The 22,321-nt window shown below is 41.5% G+C and overlaps 1 protein-coding gene across 2 annotated transcripts in view; it reads right to left on the bottom strand.

The window, feature by feature from the left end:
• dscaml1 (Down syndrome cell adhesion molecule like 1) overlaps positions 1 to 21,914 on the bottom strand; it is a 104,389-nt gene extending 82,475 nt beyond the window's left edge. The window contains exons 1-2 of one of the 2 annotated variants that reach the window (XM_028573259.1): positions 21,600 to 21,914; positions 13,591 to 13,737 (exon numbers count right to left, since the gene is read on the bottom strand). In XM_028573259.1, the coding sequence (XP_028429060.1) occupies positions 13,591 to 13,693 (103 nt within the window). In that variant the 5' untranslated portion in view covers positions 13,694 to 13,737; positions 21,600 to 21,914. The remainder of the gene's footprint in view (positions 1 to 13,590; positions 13,738 to 21,599) is intronic. The other variant, XM_028573260.1, reaches the window with a different exon arrangement.
• Between the last annotated feature and the right edge of the window lie 407 nt (positions 21,915 to 22,321).

The raw sequence follows: 22,321 nt of genomic DNA on the forward strand, positions 1-22,321 counted from the left end.
GGGGGTTTACAGGCTGGGAATTCAGTTAAATTTTTGCTACTTCTAACGTAATATGTCTGCTGGAGATAACAAGCAAACTTTTCTTCACGTTCCTGGAGCATGAGTGGATAGTTGACAGGAACACCGCAACTGTTGTGTTGAATAAGGTTGTCAAAAAAGGCCCTAGTAACGCTGGCTTTTCCGTGTTTATTATTTCGCTAAGAGGAATCTCAATAAAAAGCCATTTGCCAACACTACATATCAAACAAAAACCAGACACTATATCGTAGTAAGCTGTACATTCACCACTTCTAAACACAGGCAGAACATAATGTTGGAGCTTCAGCGCTGTGCAATGCGAGACAATCTCAGAGCTGACCAGCCGAACAGCAGTTTTCATCAGACTCACCCTGGGTCCGGTTAATTAAGTGCCTAGTGCTAACTTATCAAATCCATATTCCTTTGTACCATCTATTATATGCATCTAAGGGGTGGGTTCACCTTAACTTAAAACGGCAATTTTATTCTACAGAATACTTTAAAAGTCTGGAGGATGATAAGAAAGTTAGCAGACCAAGATGTTTTTTTTTCTCTCCTTACACCTGTCCATTTGAACCCAGATTTCCCTCCTGGTCTGGCCGACCAAGCCTTCTCAGTGTGGTTTAGTAGGGGTATAAAGACTGTGGGTGACCTGCTGACAGAGGGCACTGTGTTGTCTTTTGATCAGCTCAGAGTGAAGTACAATCTCCCGCAGAATAACTTTTTTAGGTATTTGCAAATACGCAGTCTCATTCTTTCTAATGCTAAGTTGTATCCTAATGGGTTTTCCATCTCAGTTGTGGAGAAGGCTATCCTGAAGCCTGACTCCAGGAAACTTATTAGCAGGCTTTACAAGGCACTGTCAACTTCAACCGGTGACTGTACGGTTCACGTCAGATCTCTCTGGGAGACGGATTTTGGGGAGACTATCTTGGACGATGTGTGGAATGGGATTTGGTCAGGCCCTGCAGGTTGCTTATTTACCAACAAAGCCAGGGAGATGCAATTTAGGGTCATACACAGGCTCCAAATCACACCGGTGAAACGCAATAGGTTTAACCCATTGCTCTCAAAATTCTGTAATAAATGTAAAATTTCTGAAGGTACATATTTCCACTGTATATTTGAGTGCCCCCTTATTAATGACTTCTGGGTCAAAATTTGTAAGGAAATTGATGTTAAATTCAAGAAAAAAAACTAGCTCTTACTCCCATCAGCTGTATTCTGGGGTTAAATACTAAAGCACTGGGTCTTGGCTCCTCCAAACTAAGGCTGCTGGAGGTGCTTCTCTTTAATGCAAGGAGATGCATTCTTCTTCTGTGGATCTCAGACTCTGTTCCCACAATTTCACAATGGACTCGGAGTGTGTTGGAACTTCTCCCATTAGAAGCTATTAGCTTCTGGCTCAGAGACATGCCTTTCCGCTTTTTCAAAATCTGGGACCCCTTCTTGGACTATATTGGGGAAGATGGTGCACGGACCCTTCAGAGTGGCCTCTATGGTCTAGCATGGTCTGAGATCTCAAAGTACATTTCTAGGTGACATACAATGGCCTAAATAACCCAATTTGACTGATTACGTTGAGTATGCCTCAAATGCGCAAACCTTCTGTGTTTTTGTTTAGTTGTTTTATTTTTTTTTAATTTTATTTATTATCATTTTTATTTATTTATTTATTTTTTTGTCTTGGTTGTTTATTTTAAGGGGTTACAGGTGGGCTAAAACGAGGGCTTTGTTCTTTACTCAGTAGCTGTATTCCTGTATGTTGTATGTGCCCCGAGGAAATTTAATAAAGATATGTTAAAATTAGTTAACGATAATACGAGACAAGACAACACAACACCGGCGTCATTAAACGCTGACTGTGGTGATGTCAACATGCAATATATCGTGGACGAAAAAGACAACACTAAAAGTTTTTTGCCCCCTCTCTCTCTCTCTGCGTGCACACACGCACGCACTTGGAAGTAGGGGAGCGAAGGGGAATAAATACCCGTCTGTTTCCCCCTCAACAGAAATAAACAAGGCGTTCACTTGTCAGTCTGCAAGAGAAGAGCACACTGTTTATGCAGAGCAAAAGAGGGAGAGACACACACAGATGCACACATACAAATGGTAAATCTGAAGATATTTGCTATTGGTGAGTGGGGGTGCTTAAAGAGTGACACAAGTCCAAAAAATATGTGTGTCTATTCTCAACCCCTTCAGAAGCACTTGATTATGTAGCCCTTCCTATGTACCTAAATTACAGTATGTACAGTACAGCAACTTGGGTTACAGATGTCACTTCCACTGCACAGATTTTCAAAATTATATGAAAATATATCATAAAAAAGCTCAAAGGTCAAAGCCACTGTCTAGACATGTTTCTTGTACTCATACTCATAGGACTTGGAAATATAACTTAGTATAAACATGGTTGTGTCCCTTTTATGAGATGGAGGTGTGTTTCCCAGGACAAAAGAAAAATAAGTTTGGAGGGAGAAGGAGTGCCAAGAAAAAGCAACTGTAGCTATTACAATATATATTTTATTTTATGGAAAGGCTGTATGCTGACATGCATTGTATTTTCAACTTGATAGCAGAGATGTAGTCAACAAGGATGAATGAGCTGTAGTGCAAGCACTCAACTGTCAATCTGTGCTCATACACAACACAAGAGCTTTGTCCACAAGAGAGAGAGAGAGAGAGAGAGAGAGAGAGAGAGAGAGAGAGAGAGAGAGTGTGTGTGTGTGTGTGTGTGTGTGTGTGTGTGTGTGTGTGTGTGTGTGTGTGTGTGTGTGTGTGTGTGTGTGTGAGTGCGTAGAGAGAGTCGGCCACAGAGAGAATGTAGAGAGAATGTATCAAGGCTAGAATGACTTTCAACTGAAATGTATATAAGATTCAAATTACATTCTCTTTTTCCTTTATACTTTCCCTTCCCGCACTCCTCTCCCCCCTTCCTTTGTCTTCTGGGAGCCTTAGTCAGCTAAGCTCAGATGTAAAAAGATTTTCCTCTCTCTCTCTTACTCTCTCTCTCTCTCTCTCTCTCTCTCTCTCATTCTCTCATTCTCTCACTCTCACACACACACACACACACACACACACACACACACACAAACAAACAAACAAACAAACAAACACACAAACACACACACAAACACACACCTTCTTAGCCAAAGTGCAGTTGAATGTAGGTATAAAAATTGTGAAATCCCATGTGGAGGAATAGTTTTGGGAAACATGCTTATTCGCTTTCATAACGAGGGTCCATTAAACATAAAGCTTAGCTTATAAAGCTAAGTTATCTTAGCTTAGCATTAAGACAGGAAACAAGGGGAAACAGCTAGCCTGGCCCTGTCCAACGGTAACAAAATCTATCAACCAGCAACACTTAAGCTCACTGTCATAAAGTGACAAGTTGGGGTTTTGATTCTGTGCCAGACTATTTTTTGCCAAGGAGTCCTGGAATCTTGTCGTTACCAGGCAACCAGTCGTGATGCCTGGAAGTTACTGTGAAGTTTCTGGAAGTTGATCCTACTAACAACTATTGTCTGTTTAGACCGAAGCCTGATTTAGCTTATTCCTCTGTACCACAGACCTCCATTGTTCAAAAACTATCAATAATTCATCACTAAGTCACACCATTGCACTGAACGACATGTTCCTTAATTACTATGAACACTGGCAATGCAATTATAGTTAGTCCCACACCGTCCTGCTACTGCACCAAATCTGTAGGTATCACAAACAATTGCACCTGTTAATCTTCTTTGAAACACACAGTTCTAAAAAAGCTAAACATGTAAACACGAAAGTATACATTTTTGAGCAATTTTTAAAGATCTTTATATATATAATATTTGGGCTTGGGGCTGAGAGCCATAGAAAGACTGGGAGAGAGAGACTGGTTGAGAGTTTATTGGTTTTGGTCTTTTCATGGGATTTGTTGACAATGTCAAAAGTATAGAATATTGCTAGCCTCAGCCTTTCATTTAGTTTGGGATGCTAAAATGCACACATGATGGCATACAAATTGTAAAACATGTAATTTAGCTGTAATTTATGTGTGGCAAAGGAGAGCTTTCCATGCAACATGTGACAGTACAGGAAGTGAGTTAGAAGTGAGCCATTAGCTCAGTGAGGGTTGACTAGGAAGGAGAGAAGGGCGGTAAAAAGGAAAAACATGGGAGGATTCCTCACAAGGGATGTCTGAAAATCATATCGCTGTTTTCAAACAATGTCTCCAGTGAGACAGAGTGGAACAGAAAACTTGCATTGCCCTGGGCATTGTAAAACAATGGCTATGCACATGAACAAAACAGACCCACACACACATACACATACACAACACACACAAAAACAGACTGCACTTTCAAAATACCAAGAGCTAAGATACAGAAAGTGAGAGCGGAGCAAATAAGAAGGTGAAGGAAGAATAGGAAGAGGGCAGGCACGCTGAAAATAGCAGAAAGGGAAGGAAAATAATGATGCAAAACAAGAGGCAGTCAGGTGGGCCTGATAAACGCTTGAGAGGAATAAATGTCAAGTCAAGCACTAAGAGAACCCTAGGAGGCGGAGGTAACAGAGAAAATGAGAAAGAGAGTGCATTTATGATGCAAACAAACCAAATCAGGGAATATGAAGGACAAATCTGAAACAGTCTAATGGATCAGAGCTACTTGGACCATTGTGTCTAAATAAAAACATAATGAAAACCTTAAAAACACTATTGGCAAGATAGACATTTACATGTGTTATACTCCACTGACTTCAATGAACTATTGACTTGTGTTTGCGGAAATATCTCTGTGTGTGTGTGTGTGTGTGTGTGTGTGTGTGTGTGTGTGTGTGTGTGTGTGTGTGTGTGTGTGTGTGTGTGTGTGTGATTACAACCCAGCATATGTCTTGTGGCAGTCCTCAGGGCATCCTATACACCCCAGAGAGACCATTGATTAGCTATTAATAAAGCATAGAGTCAGTAGGGTCAGTGAGGGCTCTCACACACGACATCCACACAGGCTGCTACACAGTTTAAATGAACATATATGGCAGAGGTTTGGCGAGGTTGGAAGGCAGGACAGGGGAAACGTAGAAGAAACTGAAAAAGAAAAAATGAGTAGAGCAGGTAAACTGTGCCAATCTATTTCTATTTCTTCTGCCCACTCCCCTTCCAAGTTATTCTACCTTTATCTCCCTGTCCTTTTTTGACTTTGAGGCTCTCTATCTTTCTCTCGCTGCCTGTGTCCATTGTGGGCAGCATGTCAGAGCGCTGCTGGCTGTCTCCATCCTAACTTTGATTACCTGTGATCTATGAGCAAGATACAAGAAAGAAATAAAGAAAAATAAGTGAAAGCAGCAAAGACAGTAGGAAAGATGTAAGAGGAGGAACTCCTCCAGCTGATGGATATGACTGTGGTCAAGTCAAGACGCATCCCAGCGTGCCTGCAAGAGATACTGACGCGTCACAGAGGACACATTTGCATCTCTCAGTCTGCTTTATTTGCTGCAGTTTTCATCCATTTTGTTCCCAGTTCCTCAACCCACCACCTTTCTTATCCTGCTGCTCCCCTTCTGTCCCTCCTCGGTTACCCTGCCTCCCACCCTCTCTTCTTCCCAAGCATGTACATCTTCAGGTCACGGGTCATTAAGTCAGCTCCAGAGGGGCTGTGTCTGAACAGGATATCTCTCATATTGCCCTGCCCCCACCCCGCTACTAAAACACAAACACGCACAATCACATGCACGTCTATAACGACACGTGCACCAAATGTGCACATGCTCGATTGGCTTTCTTACTTTTAGTTTATTTTTCACCTTTCTCTCTTTATAAACATACTCACAATCACAATAGTTTTTGGCCTTTAACATGCACAATGTATGTCAGTCTCTCAAGTTTAGGGCCAGGACTTGTTGGGGGTCATTTGTTATGTTGGGCAAAAATCCAGAGAGTAATATTTGTCCAATAACGTATGGGTATGTTAACATTATATTTCTGTAATATATCACAATTTATTTACGCCCAGGACCTTCCTCTCATGCTCCTGAAAATACAAATTAGTATTATAAATATTAAAATATTTTTAAATTATTGCTTGTGAATAAATGATTACTTTAAAAAGGTTCTCTGTGGAGTTGTTGACCACTTATAGCACTAGTGACCATGTATTTTCGAGTGCGTCCCTGCTTGTTTGGATTGTGCACAAGCAAGCGTGCACAATTCACATTCTGTTGTTGGTTTCACGCTATTCTGCTGATTAACAGCACAAAGAAAGTTAATGAAGAAGAAAACTGCAATCTATTAAACATGAATTTCATGCACTGAACACATTTGTGAGGCCTTGAGATGCACACAATGGGGTTTATGAGTTAACACTCAATGCAAATAAAACTAATATATATTATATTATATATATATTTATATATATAATATAATAATAATATAATATATAAATATTTAATTTTTTAGCTTACAAGGAAACTTCACAGGGCACCTATTAAGTCAATAAAGCTGATGTAGATGTTTATCTTCAAATCATTTATATGGATCCTTTTTTTCAAATAATTCCCAGCAAAAAATAACAGACCAAACTGTGTGCCATTTACAGCTTTAGTGCGTAACTTTTTGACATTAATGAACATCCGTTACATTCAAGCCGTTGCCAAATGAGTTGCTACAAAGCTAACTACGACTATCAGAAAGCACTCTGGGTAACAAATTCAACACACAAACTGGTTGCTATGGACTCGTTGCTAGGCTTCTTCCACTTCACCGTTTAAACAAAGTGGAATAAACGTAAGTCCAAATCTACACAAAACCCGCAATCAATTAGTAAGCTGACATCAAATGTGGCATTTAGGAAAACTTTATTGCAACCTTGGCACAGCAAGGTGTCCAGACATAGTGCAACAGTAATTTTCGTTTTTTGCATCCTGCTGCTCCCATCGTCAGCCAGGAAATTTTTTTTTTTACTAAAGCAGTATATGAAATCAGATGTATTACCTACCACCATTTAGTTGTTTTGCGTTATTTATAAAATATCTGGTCATGCCAGACGTAATTATTCCACTCATTTTTTTTAAACAATGCAATTATCCTTTTCAGCCACCAGGGGGGCAGTGCTCCCACAGCAAACTCATGGGTCAGACCCATCTGGTAGCGAAGGAGGGCCGAGACTGAGAGCTGCATGGAAAAATATGCACCAAATAAGCCACTTTGAAATTTTGCTGTTTCTATGAATACAAAAGTTGGGTGACTGAGTACTCAGGGACCTCATGTGAGGAGGGCCCAAAAAGATGTTAGAATTAATAGCTGTGGATGCGGGGAGGGGCCCATAGAAAATGCCTTTCTACAGGGCCCAGAATTTTGTGCTACGCCCCTGCTCTTACCCCACCCTAAAAGTAACAAGTCATGATGCCCATAAGTGATGACCTAAAGTATAGATCTAAATGTCTGAACCCCCATCATGTATTTTTCCCTAATTAAGTTCTCGGGCTGGAGGAGGAAGAGGAGGAGGAGGAGGAGGAGGAGGAGGAAGAATGCAGCAGTGATAGACAAAGTTGAGGCACAGCATCACTGGTTGAGGAAAAGGGTGTTGGCGAGATCATGGTGGGTGATGAGTAATGCTCTGACGTCGGTTCTGCATGTGGCAAAATATCTGACAGTGATTCTGTCTGCTGGCACGTACTTACACTACTAATGTAAGTTTATATGCAGTAGGATCCAACAAGGAACTTATCCATTCAGTCAGAAAGATGCAGACGCAACATGGCGTTGCAAACACAGCAAGCATGCACAAACAATGACTATACAGTATAAAATCAAAAACATGTCAGCCGGCAGGTCAGAAACAGAAACACACAGATTTGCATGCATGTACTCGCACACACCTTGGCTGAGTGTGGTTAATGAATAACTAACTAGCAGAGAGGAAAGGGAGCCATCTTCTCTGAGTAAGGCCAAATGAATTCGCCGAAGCGCTATGCAAATGTTCCCTGGGCTAACGAGACTGCCTGCATGATTGGAGTGCCATTGAAATTCTCCTCGTGCACAGCCCTCTCTCACTTCCTTCCTCCCTCCCTCCCTCCTTCAATCTCCCTCCATCTCTCCCGCCATTTCAATCTCTACACAGAACATCCATGTTCCTGTGCACGTAGTAATATGTTTTGTCTGTATGTCTGTAATTCAACAAATAACCTGCACATTATGTATATTTATTGTGTATCTTAAAAGCTACAAATCAGCATTTCCTTTCAAACTAGAATGATGTCAACCACTCAGATACACATTGTGACCCTATCAGTGACTGGACAGCAGTGAATGCCCCTGTGTCTTACTCTCTCTGTCTGTCTCACTAACGCACACACACAGAGTCCACTCACACAGAGCGCGCTCAGAGTCGCTCTGCACCTGTTCTCTCTGTAAAACATCCAAACACGAGTGCTGAATAAATAACCCAACCTAACACAAATAACTGCCAGGTTCACGCACGCACAAACACACGCACACAGCCCATAAACACACATCAATAAGTAAACACCACCTATTTCCCCTCCACAGCTACCCATTGCCCTCTTCCCCTCACCCTTCACACAGGCACAAACTGCTACCATCCCAAAAGACAAACACATAGATGTGCACAATGTGTGTAATGGTTAATGGTCAGAAAATGGGATGAATAAAAAAAAAAAAAAAAGTCTAACTGAGAAAGAGAGATGGAGGAGAGGGGGTAGGTGTGTGCGTGTGTGCGTGCGTGTGTGTGTGTGTGTGTGTGTGTGTGTGTGTGGGGGGGCATTAAGCACTTGTCAGATGCATCTTTAATGGCAGGACATGGTGACTTTAGAGCCCCTGGCCTCCTCTTTCTCCCTGGGGTGCTGGGGACAACAAGAAAACTGAGCACACACACCTCTCTCTTTGTCCATCTGCCCATCTTCTCAGACGTTCTCATATACCTAGCCGCCTCATTCCATTATCTTTCCATCCTATGCCCACTTTGCCATCTGCATAATTTAGCATGTCAAGCTTTTGTGCCACTTTGTCTTTCTTTTTTTGCCTATTCTGCCATTTTTTGTGCCTATCTGTTGTTCACTTTCAGGTTTGATGGAGTGGAAGGAAAAGACGATGCTTTGTCACTTCATCTCCTAATAAGTGCCTCTAGAAAGGAAGCGTGAGAGAGAGAGAGAGAGAGATAAAGTTAAGAGAAGAGTGGATAGACAGAGGGGTAGAGAGAGTATAGGGCCTCTGCAGAGTGGCCACAAAATGGAGACTGGGACAGAAGCTGCAGCAGCTGTGGTGACGCTACACTTCACAGAGAGAGTGAGGCAGTGTGTGTGAAAGAAAAGGGGGATTAAACAACCTCAATCAATGAATGCAAAAACACAGACATCACACTTTTTCACACCCTTGATACTCTCCCTGGTCTCTGTCGCTCTTCCACTATATCAACCAAACAATGATTCAATTAATAGATAGATAGCTTCAATCTATCTATCTACATATCTATCACTTTGTGTCTTTCTCTAGTGGTATTCTTTCATTCTGAAGCCTCTCCATGTAATATAGCAGAAGAGGAGGAGTACTCTACAATCTCAGCCATACTGCGTGTTTCCAAAGGAACTTTTAACTTCACAGGAAGTTATTATTCATGTTATTTTAATATTCTATATACATCTTTTCTTTAAAAAAAAAAGTAGCAGATTGTATGAAATTTAACAATTAAATCAGGTTGGTTAAAGCATATATTCCTTAGCAGCCTGATATATTACTGCAATATGACACACGGTCAATGTTTTCTTCAACATTTAATGAAGCTACTCAGGTGTCACTACTTTAATATATTCAACCACAGTATGTTTTGTGATTCACATAAACATGATGTTTGCATCTGAGGAATGGTCCGATTTCTTTATTCATTTCAACATAAGATAAAATAAAACACAAAAAACTGAACTCTCTGTATATTCTTTTCACGTTTTCCTCATGTTAACGCCGAAGAGACTGAACTAACTACATATAGCACAAATTCAAGCACAGGCCTGTGAATATTTCCAGAAAAGATTTCCAGAATATTTTTAGCATTTTGATAGAAGCAGTATTTACTGAGGATTAACATTAGAAGTGGTTCTTACAGACCAACAGAGTACTAAAGATTATGCTTATTTGTAGTAGCCCGACCGATACTCGATTATCGAGGCAGATACCGTTACTGATATTTGAGATTTATTGGCTGATAGTCATTATCATGTTTGTTTTTAAACTATGTAACATGACACACTGGCTAAATGCCTTCAAACATATCTTTGGCAAGTCTGTTATGTAATTTCTTGTTACCTATTCTTGTTTGTTGGTGCTCTAATGTGTATTGCACTGGCACACAGCAAGCACCTACAAACCAAAAAGTTGGTTCTCCTAACAGTGACGACGTGTATCCTCGCTACCTGTCCCTCAAATATACATAAATATGCAGCTATGTCATCTGTGTGTGTGTGTTTGTGTTTGTGTGTTTGTGTGTGTGTGTGTGTGTGTGTGTGTGTGTGTGTGTGTGTGTGTGTGTGTGTGTGTGTGTGTGTGTGTGTGTGTGTGTGTGTGCGCAAGAGCTGAGCCATGGTGATGCACTAATAAAAATCAGGCAGTGATGCATCCTCACACCTTCCTCATTCCGCCCGCCGGTTCGCACCCGTTACCATGGTGACCAGATAAAACTCACACTGTTTTAAGCTCCAACTGGAGGAGATGGATACTAACACAGTGACACACACATGCACACACAAATGAAGTTCCTTCATACACATCCGTCAACAGAGCATCCTCTTTCAGTTCCCTAACTGACAAGCAAACAAATGCTAATTTTCTAACCGGCTATACCAGCAAACCATCAATTAGAGGGAGAGACATGGCTAGATAGAGAGATAGCAAGAGAAGGGGAGGTATGACAGGGGAGTCAAAACCAGGATAGCCAGTCAACACACAAAGCCCTCCTCTGTTTGACTGTCTACTTGTCTATCTATCTGTCTACTCCCCCCCTACATTGCTCGGTGAACGGGCCTCAACGCAAACAGATTTGGCTGTCAAATACTGACACGACACCCAGGCAGGGTCGTCTCGCAGTGAGGCCAGCTGTCAGCAAACACCCTCCTGCCTCTTCATCAAAGCCCATTCAAACTCAGCTTTATTGACCAACACAGCCGTCTGTGTGACATGTGTCAAGCCAATACCTTGGCATACACTTTTCCTAATAAATGGCAAACCACTAGAGCATCTCGAGTGCTATCGAAAGAGAGAAATATGTACATGTTACCAGGAGCTGATAAATGGAGTGGATGGATGGATGGATGGATGGATGGATGAGGTGTGTTGTGGAATGTAGTGGGGTAGAAGGGGCGCTTGCGTGTGTATGTGTGTGTGCGTGCGTTCATGTGTGTGTGGCCATGATGCTGAAACAGGCCACCAGTCTGTACCAGGGAGGGAAAGAGATGAGAGGAGGCGTCAAGCCAAAGACAGACGGAAAGAAGAAGAGGAGCATTGTGCTACTAATAAGACCTATTCATCAGCCCTGGAGAGAGAAGGAGAGAGTGAGAGAGAGATGGAAAACAAAAAAGCTCTCAAACTTTTCCAATGCAAATTCAGATGGTTTACTGTAGGATGATATTTTTCGTTATGGAATAACCTAACGATTATTTTCTGGATTAATCAATCAATCATTTTGTCTATAAAATGTCCATCACACTGCATGTCTTGTTTTGGGCAACCCAAAAATATTCTGTTTACAATACCACAGAGAAAACAGAAAATCCACACATTGAAGAAGCTATTGATAATTGATTAATCAACTAATTATTTTAGCTCTAAAAGGATGTTTCATATTCTTTACCACTCCAAGAATAAACTGTATTGTATACTGTATATAAATATCATACATACATAATAATTTTATCAATTTTTTTAACATCTGGACATGATCAAAACATATGAAGTTTTACAAGAAATTATTGATAAGAATATTCTGTAAATAATGGTATTGTATTGAAATTATATTACAGATTTTTAATTGAAGCATATGGATGACTTCTCCCGATCAGCTTAGTCACAGAAAGCTGCTCATGTGAATGTGTGTGTGTGTCTGTGTGTACATGTCCACACACATGCTCTTGCTTGTTCATATGTGCATGTTTTACCATCAAACAGACAGGCCCGGTCTCACCACACTCACACTGAGGGATCCGTGACTAGAGAGAGGGGAATCCAACAGCAAGCTTTATCGATCCAGACTGGAAACCCCCCTCAGGCCACACACACACACACACACACACACACACACACACACACACACACACACACACACACACACACACACACACACACACACACACACACACACACACACACACACACACACACACACACACACACACACACACACACACACACACACACACACACACACAGCTGTGCCGGATCAATGAGTGCTACCGTGTGAAGGACAGAGCCATACAAAGAGACACACAAATACACACATACACCTCTATACACACACTATTGAGAGAGATGAAAGGGGTGCTCGGTATCAGACACCGAGATAAGGGCTAGAGGGAGCAATACGTATCATCTGACCTAACAGTCTCATCTGACACCCTGCAATTTGCCATTACTCACGGTGCAAATGTTAACACTGCACCGCACAAGCCTGCACACACACACAGCACACGTAGACCGGACATACAGCAGCATGCAGGAGGCTCAGTTTCAAACTGATATTATTCCTCACTTGACATGGAATGATTTGAATAGAGGATCAGACGCAGCAGAGAGAACAGCTCTAGACACAGCAGAGCCCTAGAGGTGTGGCTGCTCTCTTTTGGGTGACTGTGATGAGCAGCTAAACAGATCTATCACTTCATCAAATTAGATCCCCCTCCCAGCCCACACACGCCCCTCTGTCCTTCACTCACACACACACACACACACACACACACACACACACACACACACACACACACACGTCTACTAATGTCTGATTTATCCCTGTAACACAGCTATTAACCACAGCGGTGTCAGTTAGTGAGTGAGGAGCCAGAGATGTGCCAAGCAAAGGCCATTTCATCAGACTTATTTTTGAATGATTGGACCTTTCTTTTTAAACCTTCCTCCAGCTTCTTTCACTGACAAAACAAGAGATGTCAAAGACACAATTAGATTGATTGGTATCGATTAAGGGCTCTCAACAATCACAAACAAGGAAAAAAAACTTCATTACAATCAAATATGATAGAAAACCATTTTTACTAAACTGACAGAACACAGTATATGTGGTTTGGGATTTATTCAGTCTAAAAATAACTGGAGAGATTTCTCATTTCTCTAAGGGCAGATGTTCCATTGACATATTGAGATGACATTAGATCATTTGCTTTCCATTATTATCCACCACCTGATCAAACACAGCGAGCATGCACTCAGCCAAATATAACTCACATGGTCACACGAATGGAGTTTGCAGTGACATTAGATATCTGCGAGAGAGGACACAAGGTGGATGTGGGGCTTTTTGTGTTTTTGATGAGCCTTTAATCACTATCATTGGCTAAATTTCCTACCTGGGACGATGGAGACGGTGTCTTTCTCCCAGGACACCACGCTGACGTACTCCTGGACGGCTGAGGGGATGAGGCACTTGAACACGGCGACATTACCCCGCATGGAGCGTTGATCGGCCACACGGACTGTGTAGGGCTCCCTGAATACTGAGGTGTGGAGAAAACAGCGGAAGTTAGTCAATGGAAGGATGGTGGTTGGTGGTGATAGAGGATGTCTCAGTATAAGGCTGAACAAACCTGATCTTTAGTTTTAACCGATGACAAAGTGGTGAAAGTTACTAACATAGTTTGTATTGTGGAAAAAAGTGGGCTTAACGTGATTTTGTCAGAGAACCCCAGGAAACAGTTAAAAATGTCCATCACAATTTCCAAGAGCCCAAGATTATGTCTTCAAATTGCCTGTTTTGTCGTCAGCAACAGTCCAAACCCCAAAGATATTAAATGTATAATGATATAAAACATAGTCAATCATCAAATGGTCACATTTGAAAAGCTGAAACCTAAGAATGTTTGGCATTTTAGGCCTTCATGATACCAAACCATTGGCGGATGGTTGTGATGTTACCATGCAACATTGTACTACTATGAATGGTAGCAGTAACTTTTCTTACATTGATTTATTTCCCAGAGCCCAAGGTGACCTCTTCACATTGCTGGTTTTGTCCGGAGAACAGTCCAAAACCCAAAGATGTTTAATTTGTCAAGATATTGAACAGAGCATTAAATTGTTACATTTACGAAGCTGGAACCAGAAAATATTTGTTTCATAAATGGCTTAGCAAATTATAAAAACTTCTGTCAATGAGTTAATTGATTAATCGACTTATTGTTTCAGCACTGTATAAAAGACAACAACTCACTCCTCTTTACTACACATGTTGACACTGTACAGTTGACATCCTTCTTTCCTGTTTAACCCATAGCAAAAGCCGGGGCAGGTCTTGTAAACAAACTTGTCTGGTGTCCCGTTCAACCCCATTAAGCCAGCATTTCTCTATTTACCCCCAGATTTGAAGTCACACTATGATTGTAAGGAAGGGTGACACAGAGCTGTGTTGAAGGGGATACACAGTGAGCAGCCCTTGGCCTTTTAAAGAACAACGCCACAGATGCTATGCGACGGCGAGGAGTGGAGAGTTGCTCACGGCCGATGGACCTGTCACATGCAGGCGCCAGGCATCAAAAACACACACTCCCTGCACATGTCATGCGGAGCACTAGGCTGTGAATCTGTGCCAGTGTACAGAAAGGATGCTGGTGATTAAGACGGGCTTAATGATGAAAACAGTAGCCTGTAGCTAACAAAATTATCTCTCCAGTTAACTCTGTCACATTTAGATTAGTGAGAAATGTGAAATGCTGAATCAGAGCATACATTTTCATTAAATAAATGAAGTAAAGGGAAATTAAATTAATGGATTATTTTGGTGAGGAGGAGAGACAGGTAGTTCAAGGGCATGCTAGCTTGACTGGATGAACGCAGGCCTGTGCTTTCTGAACTGAGCTGATGTGAGAAGTGTGTGGGCTTAACCCTCCACCCTGATCTCATTTGTATAAAGGGGCGTTGCCACATTTCTCTTAAGTATCTTTGACATATACAACAATTTGACTATCTGACATGAGTAAGATGAAAAGAACATTACAGAAATCAGGGTCTGATGTTAGGGAGTGTTTCTGGCATCACAATCTATCACAACTATTCAACCAGGCTTCCCTTAGAAATGAGGACAGTAATGGCTTAACAATGTAAAACACACATACACACATACACAACACAGGGAGTGGCCCCGCCCTCTGGTGTTTTCGCTCTCTCCCCCAGCTCTCCAGTGATATAATTAACGCCTAGCCTGAAGGCCAGCTTCCTTGGTCATTAATAATGCTTTATGCCAGCCGCCACTGTCACTGGAACCCAGTGGAACCAAAGCCGATGTCCTTGTCCAAATGGTGGGGAGTCTTTCACCTTAAAGTCCAGGGTTTAATCTCCCAAGTCTTTGTCTGATTCTGTCCATTGCTTTTACACTGTTCTACTTTTTCATAAATGGCTGAACCTTGGACCCTTTCTTTCTTCTTTCCTGACTTGTGACGGAGCCAAGACTGGAGTAGAGTGGGGACTATTCCTTCAGCACTGTTGAAATTCAACCTTGCAACATATGTGACCATACCAAACATAGATGAGGTTTAGAACATTGGATTTTGGGTCCATCTAAATCTATTGTTGTGTGGCTGATGCTGCTTTGTACCTCAGCTAAATTAATGGTCGCAGAAAGATATCCTCTGGAGAGCATATCATGTCTCACTATGGCCACCTGACACACAGGACGCTAATGTGAGCTGAAGCCTCATTTGTAAACAAGTCAAAACTAAAAAAGGACAAATAATTCCAATTAAGTCTTTATTTCAATTCTTCATTCCAACAGCTCCTGGTTCTCATTGATTCGATCTACGTACAGATCAATAGCTAGGATAAACTGAGTAGCCTCGGCTATTGTGGCCGAGCCAATTCTTTCAATCATTTATTTACTCTCTGATTGACCCTGCTGCCTCTCGTCAATACCAGGAAAAATCCCCAATGCCCACTGTGCCTCTCATAGAGTGTTTAAAATCAGCTAGACAGCTTGCAAATGTTTGGTGCAATGATGTCACATGTCAGTTCAGTGTGAGTTAAAATTCAGTCAAGGTCACCTTAAGTTTGTACTTCCTGTGCTTTGACCTTAGCCCATCCTACACTTGCTAACCTCTCAAACAAGCCCTGTATGGCAACATACCCTTGTACACAACCATGTAACCAGCTCCAATAAGAGGCAACTGTTGTGATAGCATTGTCATTTAACACACGTTCCTCTTCCAAAATATGAAAGACACAGAGAAAAAAAAACATTACATATTCATTCTCTTAACCCTTGTGACAGGATGCAAATGGTAGCCCAACTGATTTGTGTGTAAATTGCACTCCCCCTCATCACATGCGCAGCAGAATCATTAGGATGTTACTGATGCCTGACTATATGCAGCCTGGTTGCCTAGGAACGAGCTAAAACATGGGTCTGGTGCACTGGGTGCACTGGGAGGCAAGTCTTGTATCACTGTCGCTTCAATAATTAACGACGGGGAAACCAAATACTGCATTTACTTATTCATAAAGCGAGCAGCAAAAGCACAGAGAAGGAGAAAGAGAAAAATAATGACGAACAGGAGAAATGAATGGATGCAGGTTTCACTATTGAATAATAGTATAGAAAAAGCAGTCCTTGTGTATCAGGTCAAGGGACCATACTTATTGTATTAGTAAGGAAATGCCAGCCAGAGAAAAGATGAGGAGGGCAGATAAAGGAAAGTGATCTTAACACCTGCTGTCTTGGCCCGGGCCTCGGTATAGGCTTGTGTGTTTTAGTCGGTACTAAGGGGAGCTGAGGTGAGCTACATGACCAGGTGTCCTCATTTTCTTTTATTAACTTTGTATAAAGAGGACTTGGGTGACTTCTGACACAAGTGACTGTAATGACTGACTGTATGTGTGAAAGGTGTGCTTTCCTTTTTTAAGTTAAATTGGGTCCCTTAAGTTGTTACCAAAAGTGAAAATGATTTGTGTATCCTTAAAGTGCTCGTGTTATGCTTATTTTCAGGTTCATAATTGTATTTAGAGGTTGTACCAGAATAGGTTTATGTGGTTTAATTTTCAGAAAACATCATATATGTGTTGTATTGCACATTGATGCAGCTCCGCTTTTCACCCTGTGTGTTGAGCTCTCTGTTTTAGCTACTGTACCATCTTTGTTGGGAGTCGCACATGCGCAGTGCAGAGCATGAGGGCGTGCCATGCTAGCAGCTAGGTGAGCATTATAACGTGTGTTAAAAAGTGACGCACGTTGTCACGGAAGTAAAGGCTGGACTACAATAGAGCTTTTTGGAGCAGTTTGTGAACAGTGTTTTCTCTGGAAGATGGTAAGTACCTTTGAGGTGGACTTTGTAAACCTATAACGTGCACAAAAAGATATATAACACAATAAAGGAAAGGGGAAAAGCCAAAAAGCACAATATGAGCACTTTAAGAGAAAGTGAAGAAATGCATCAGGAGGAGATGCTCAGATGTGAGAGGAGATACACAGCAAGGCCTTAATCCTGAGGCAATAGATCCTGCCAAACTGCTAGATATGCCACACACACACACACGCTTGCACGCACACGCTGTAATGTGTTAACTTTTGTTTCAGACTGAAACAGGTAGAAGTCCCAATCCAAGTTAAATTAATAATAATACATTTATCAGAAATGATTCTGCTTGTCATTGCATATAATTTAATAATGCATTATTATTATGTAATAAAACATGAATATATGTGTAGTTTTTTTTTTCTCTTGATATCATGAATCATCATGAAAGAAAAAAAGAGAACTGTGCATGAGCAAATATATTTTCAATTCATGTTATCTTTTTGTTTATTGAAAACATTTTTTTTTTTTAAAGACTTCACCATTGATTTTGCATGTTTATTTAACTTAAACTCAAATTGTATAGGGCATGCATTTTGCAAAACATTCTGTATGGACTTTTGAATTTCATTTTCCTTCCTTCAAAGAATCCATTGGATTCAATTAATTTCTATGTGGTATGACAATTAAATGGCAGACTCTTGAAGTCTATTTGAGTTGTGCAATGCATCACAGTAAACATCAAGTCTGCTCAATTATATTTCCTAGTTATCTAATTGTTGAGACAAATTGATCTGTACTTCAGACTGATTGACCATGTAACATTAGCTGGGGAAAAAAAGAATGCAGACATTGTGTTTGATGTGATGAATTACTGCTGAAACTCCAGCAAGTGTTAAAACTTTGCTAGTTAATTGTTATACCATATGGAAATGAATGGAAACCAATTGCTGCCTAAAAAGTAAGAAAATACATACACAAAAATCAGAAGCATGCATTTGAACCAGTCCAGGATTAAGACCATACTTGGAGTACCATGCACACTTTAGTATATAGTGATTGTTTCTGTAAATAGTTTTTGGCCTAAATGTATTTATTCAATAGTTCTTTAGTTGTCGCTTGAAACTCCATTTGAGATTAATGAAACATGGTTAAATTGTTTTTTAAACTAAAAGTAAATTTCTGCATTAGATTAGTATTTAGAAAGACGCTATCAAAGAAGTTTGAATAAAAAATAAATGCAGAAAACTAGATTAGCCACAACAAGAGAGACAAATAAAAACATTTACAGGAAAACAAGCAGTCCACCATTTCATAAATGTAGAGCTATCCAGACAGGTGCTAGTGCTATTATTGGCCCACAATCAGCATGCATGGGAGAGGGTGAGAAAGAGGGGGAGGGATAGAGAGAAGATGAGAAGGAAGAGAGAGAGAGAGAGAGGCAGGGAGGGAGGACGAGACGGATGGCAAGGGGGAAAGGCAGGTTTTTGGGGGAGGTGTCACACTGCGAGCTGTCAGCTGCCATCATTCTCCTGCGCCACCTGAGACAGGGCATACCACACCCTAGCGCTCACGCCTCTGTCGCCCATGGCAACTGTAGGGGTGTGTGTGTGTGTGTGTGTGTGTGTGACTCTGGAGGTAATGAGGTGCACACACATGCACGTGAGCCCTGGTTATGGAGCTGTGGACTTGTGGTTGCCTCAGCATTTAATTGATTAATTGTTGTAATTATTTGGGCGGGAAGGTCATCCCAACACTGAGGCTGGCTAGAAGGTCACTCTCACGCTGGAGGGACTGTCCTCCTCTAGGGACCACACAGGCCATATGGGTGTGCGTGCGTGCGTGCGTGTGTGCGTGCGTGCGTGCGTGCGTGCGTGCGTGCGTGCGTGCGTGCGTGCGTGCGTGTGGTGAGGGAGAAAATCCAGTAGCATCAAAATCATTTTGTTCGTATTTAGGTGTGGGGTAGGGAACTGCTGACTGTCTCTTCATGCAGGATTGATCAACGCAGTCAAAATGTCTGCTTGGCTATTACCATGACCTGAAAATCCACTTTTTTTAACGATTCTGTTCACATCTTTCCATGTCTGTAGCTGACTATCCAAAATCTTTCCTGCCAAACACCCTGACAAAGAGCTGGCAACTAAACACCAAGAGCCAGCTTGAAGAAAATGGATCTCTGTGTGTGTGTGTGTGTGTGTGTGTGTGTGTGTGTGTGTGTGTGTGTGTGTGTGTGTGTGTGTGTGTGTAGTTAGGGGACTTTCCAGTCCAGGGACAGATGGAGAGACTGGGAGACAGGAGGCTTTCTGGCATGAGCTACGCACAGGCTGGTGTGGATGTAAGAATGTGTGTGTGTGTGTGTGTGTGTGTGTGTGTGTGTGTGTGTGTGTGTGTGTGTGTGTGTGTGTGTGTGTGTGTGTGTGTGTGTGTGTGTGTGTGTGTGTGTGTGTGTGTGTGTACACATGTATCCGCGTATTACATTAGGAAATATGCATGTGTTTATGATGCTTATGTGTATGTGTGATGAGGGTGAGAAAGAGCAGTAACACCTTCCCTCAGTGTGTTCAGCGCCTTTCTCCAGCTTTGACCTTGGCATGGAGTGCGGACAGGTCACCAAACCAACTTTCTATGTGGCTGCATGTCTGTCGTAAAGATACATTTTATAACACAGGGTCAAGACTGAGAGAAGTACAGTGCTCAGCAGAAGTGAATACACCCATGCTAAAGTTGATTAAAAAGAGGAATAAAAAATTGAAAATTGTAAATTGATCTTAATGCCTTAATTAACAAAAATGAGGAAAAATTTAACCTTTAAGGACACCATTTTTCTTTGTGAATGAATAATGTATCGTAACTAAATAAATGTCTTTCCTTAAAATATAGGGGGCATAAGTCAGTACACCGCTATCTTAAATTCCCACAGAGGCAGGCAGATTTTTATTTTTAAAGGCCAGTTATTTTATGGATCCAGGATCCTATGCATCCTGATAAAGTTCCCTTTGCCTTTGGAATTAAAATAGCCCCACATCATCACATACTCTTCACCATACCTAGAAATTGACATGGGGTACTTTCCATAAGATCATCTCTCAATGCAAATCAAACCAGCTATTAGGCTAACTGAAATAAAACCATGCCAATCTCTAGGTATGGTGAAGGGTATGTGATGATGTGGGGCTATTTTAATTCCAAAGGCCAAGGGAACTTTATCATAGTATCATTACATTACATTACATTACATGTCATTTAGCTGACGCTTTTATTCAAATCGACTTACAATTGCTATATATCAGAAGTTGCACGCCTCTGGAGCAACTAGGGGTTAAGTGTCTTGCTCAGGGACACATTGGTTGATGTATCGCAGTGGGAATCGAACCCAGGTCTCCCACACCAAAGGCATGTGTCATATGATATATATTTAACATAGGGGTGTACTGACTTATGCCCCCTGTATTTTAAGGAAGAACATTTATTTATTTATTTATGATTCATTAACAATGGAAATTGGTGTCCTTAAATGTTGGATTTTTCTTCACTGTTTTAATTAAAGCATTAAGATCAATTTTCAAATGATGCTATTTTAGGGTGTTGGACATTACAGTGAGTGAAAATGTAACCACTGCTACAAGCTGACTCCATCCCATTTAATAATGGCATACTAAAAATGTCATGGTAGTCTAATTTAGGTGGGCACAAAATGTTTACACCCCCAACTTGTGGAGGCTCTCCTTGTCACTCAAATGGATGTGCTACTGAGCTAGCTTAGCACAGAGCTGTGCCCCCCCCACACTTCACTTTGGTTGATTTTTCAAGTATATGCAGGAATTGGGGACATGCTGGAAAGGCAGTGTTTCATTACTCTTTAAAAAGATAGTTCACAGTTCATGTCTCTGCATGCAGTTCTTCCTTTCATTTATTGATTCAAGAGACATCCAATAATTGAGCTAAACTAGGGTAATGTCACCATTCAAAATTCCTTAAAAATGCATGCATTGTGTTGATGCGATACAGCAAGTAAGAAAAATGAGTAAACTGGCCCAGGAACATTGGCTTAGTTTGCATCCAGTGTGTCCATCCCTCACCTGCTTTGATGTGGATGCTGGGGCTACGAATCTTGCCTGCTTGGTTCTCAGCAGTGCAGAAGTACTCGTTGTCGTGGATAATGCTGTTATAGGCGGAAGGGGAGAAGGGGTAGAGCTGGAGGGTGCCATTGGCATGCACGTGGCGGATATGGGGCACGTCGTAAATGTCGTCTCCGGCGGCCAGGTACCAGCGCAGGGCGGCATGGGGGGCGCCGCCCGCAGGGCAGGGCAGGGACACCCCCACCGAGCTGGAGAAGGTCACCCGCTGCAGGGAGGCGTTCACAAAGTACAGCCGTGTAGAGACAACATCCTCACTGTTGACTGTTAGGATAAGAGAAAGGGAGATATAGTTAGTTAGTTGGTAAGTGTCAGACATACAGGCATCATTCACATAAAAATGAAATACAAAAAGTACAACAGAGGAAGAGAAATGTTGTTGTTGGCTGGGATGGGGACGGAGGGAGGGGGGCTGGGGGGGTTGTTAAAAGTTGTAATTGTAATTGCAATAAAAACATTGTTAAAAAAGAGAAATACAATAAACTATTTTCCAGTATAAAAATGATGTTAAGACATATTAATACTTAACCTGCCTATACATAAAATTTACAAGGATGAAGCATCAATGTTTAGTGTTTATGCCTATAGTCTTGACTAAATGATGTTGAACTGACTGACTGCTGAAGTAACAAGTAATAAGATATGGTATGGGATCATGGTGTCAG

Source organism: Perca flavescens, chromosome 3 (genome assembly GCF_004354835.1).
Source record: "Perca flavescens isolate YP-PL-M2 chromosome 3, PFLA_1.0, whole genome shotgun sequence".
Classification (NCBI taxonomy): domain Eukaryota; kingdom Metazoa; phylum Chordata; class Actinopteri; order Perciformes; family Percidae; genus Perca; species Perca flavescens.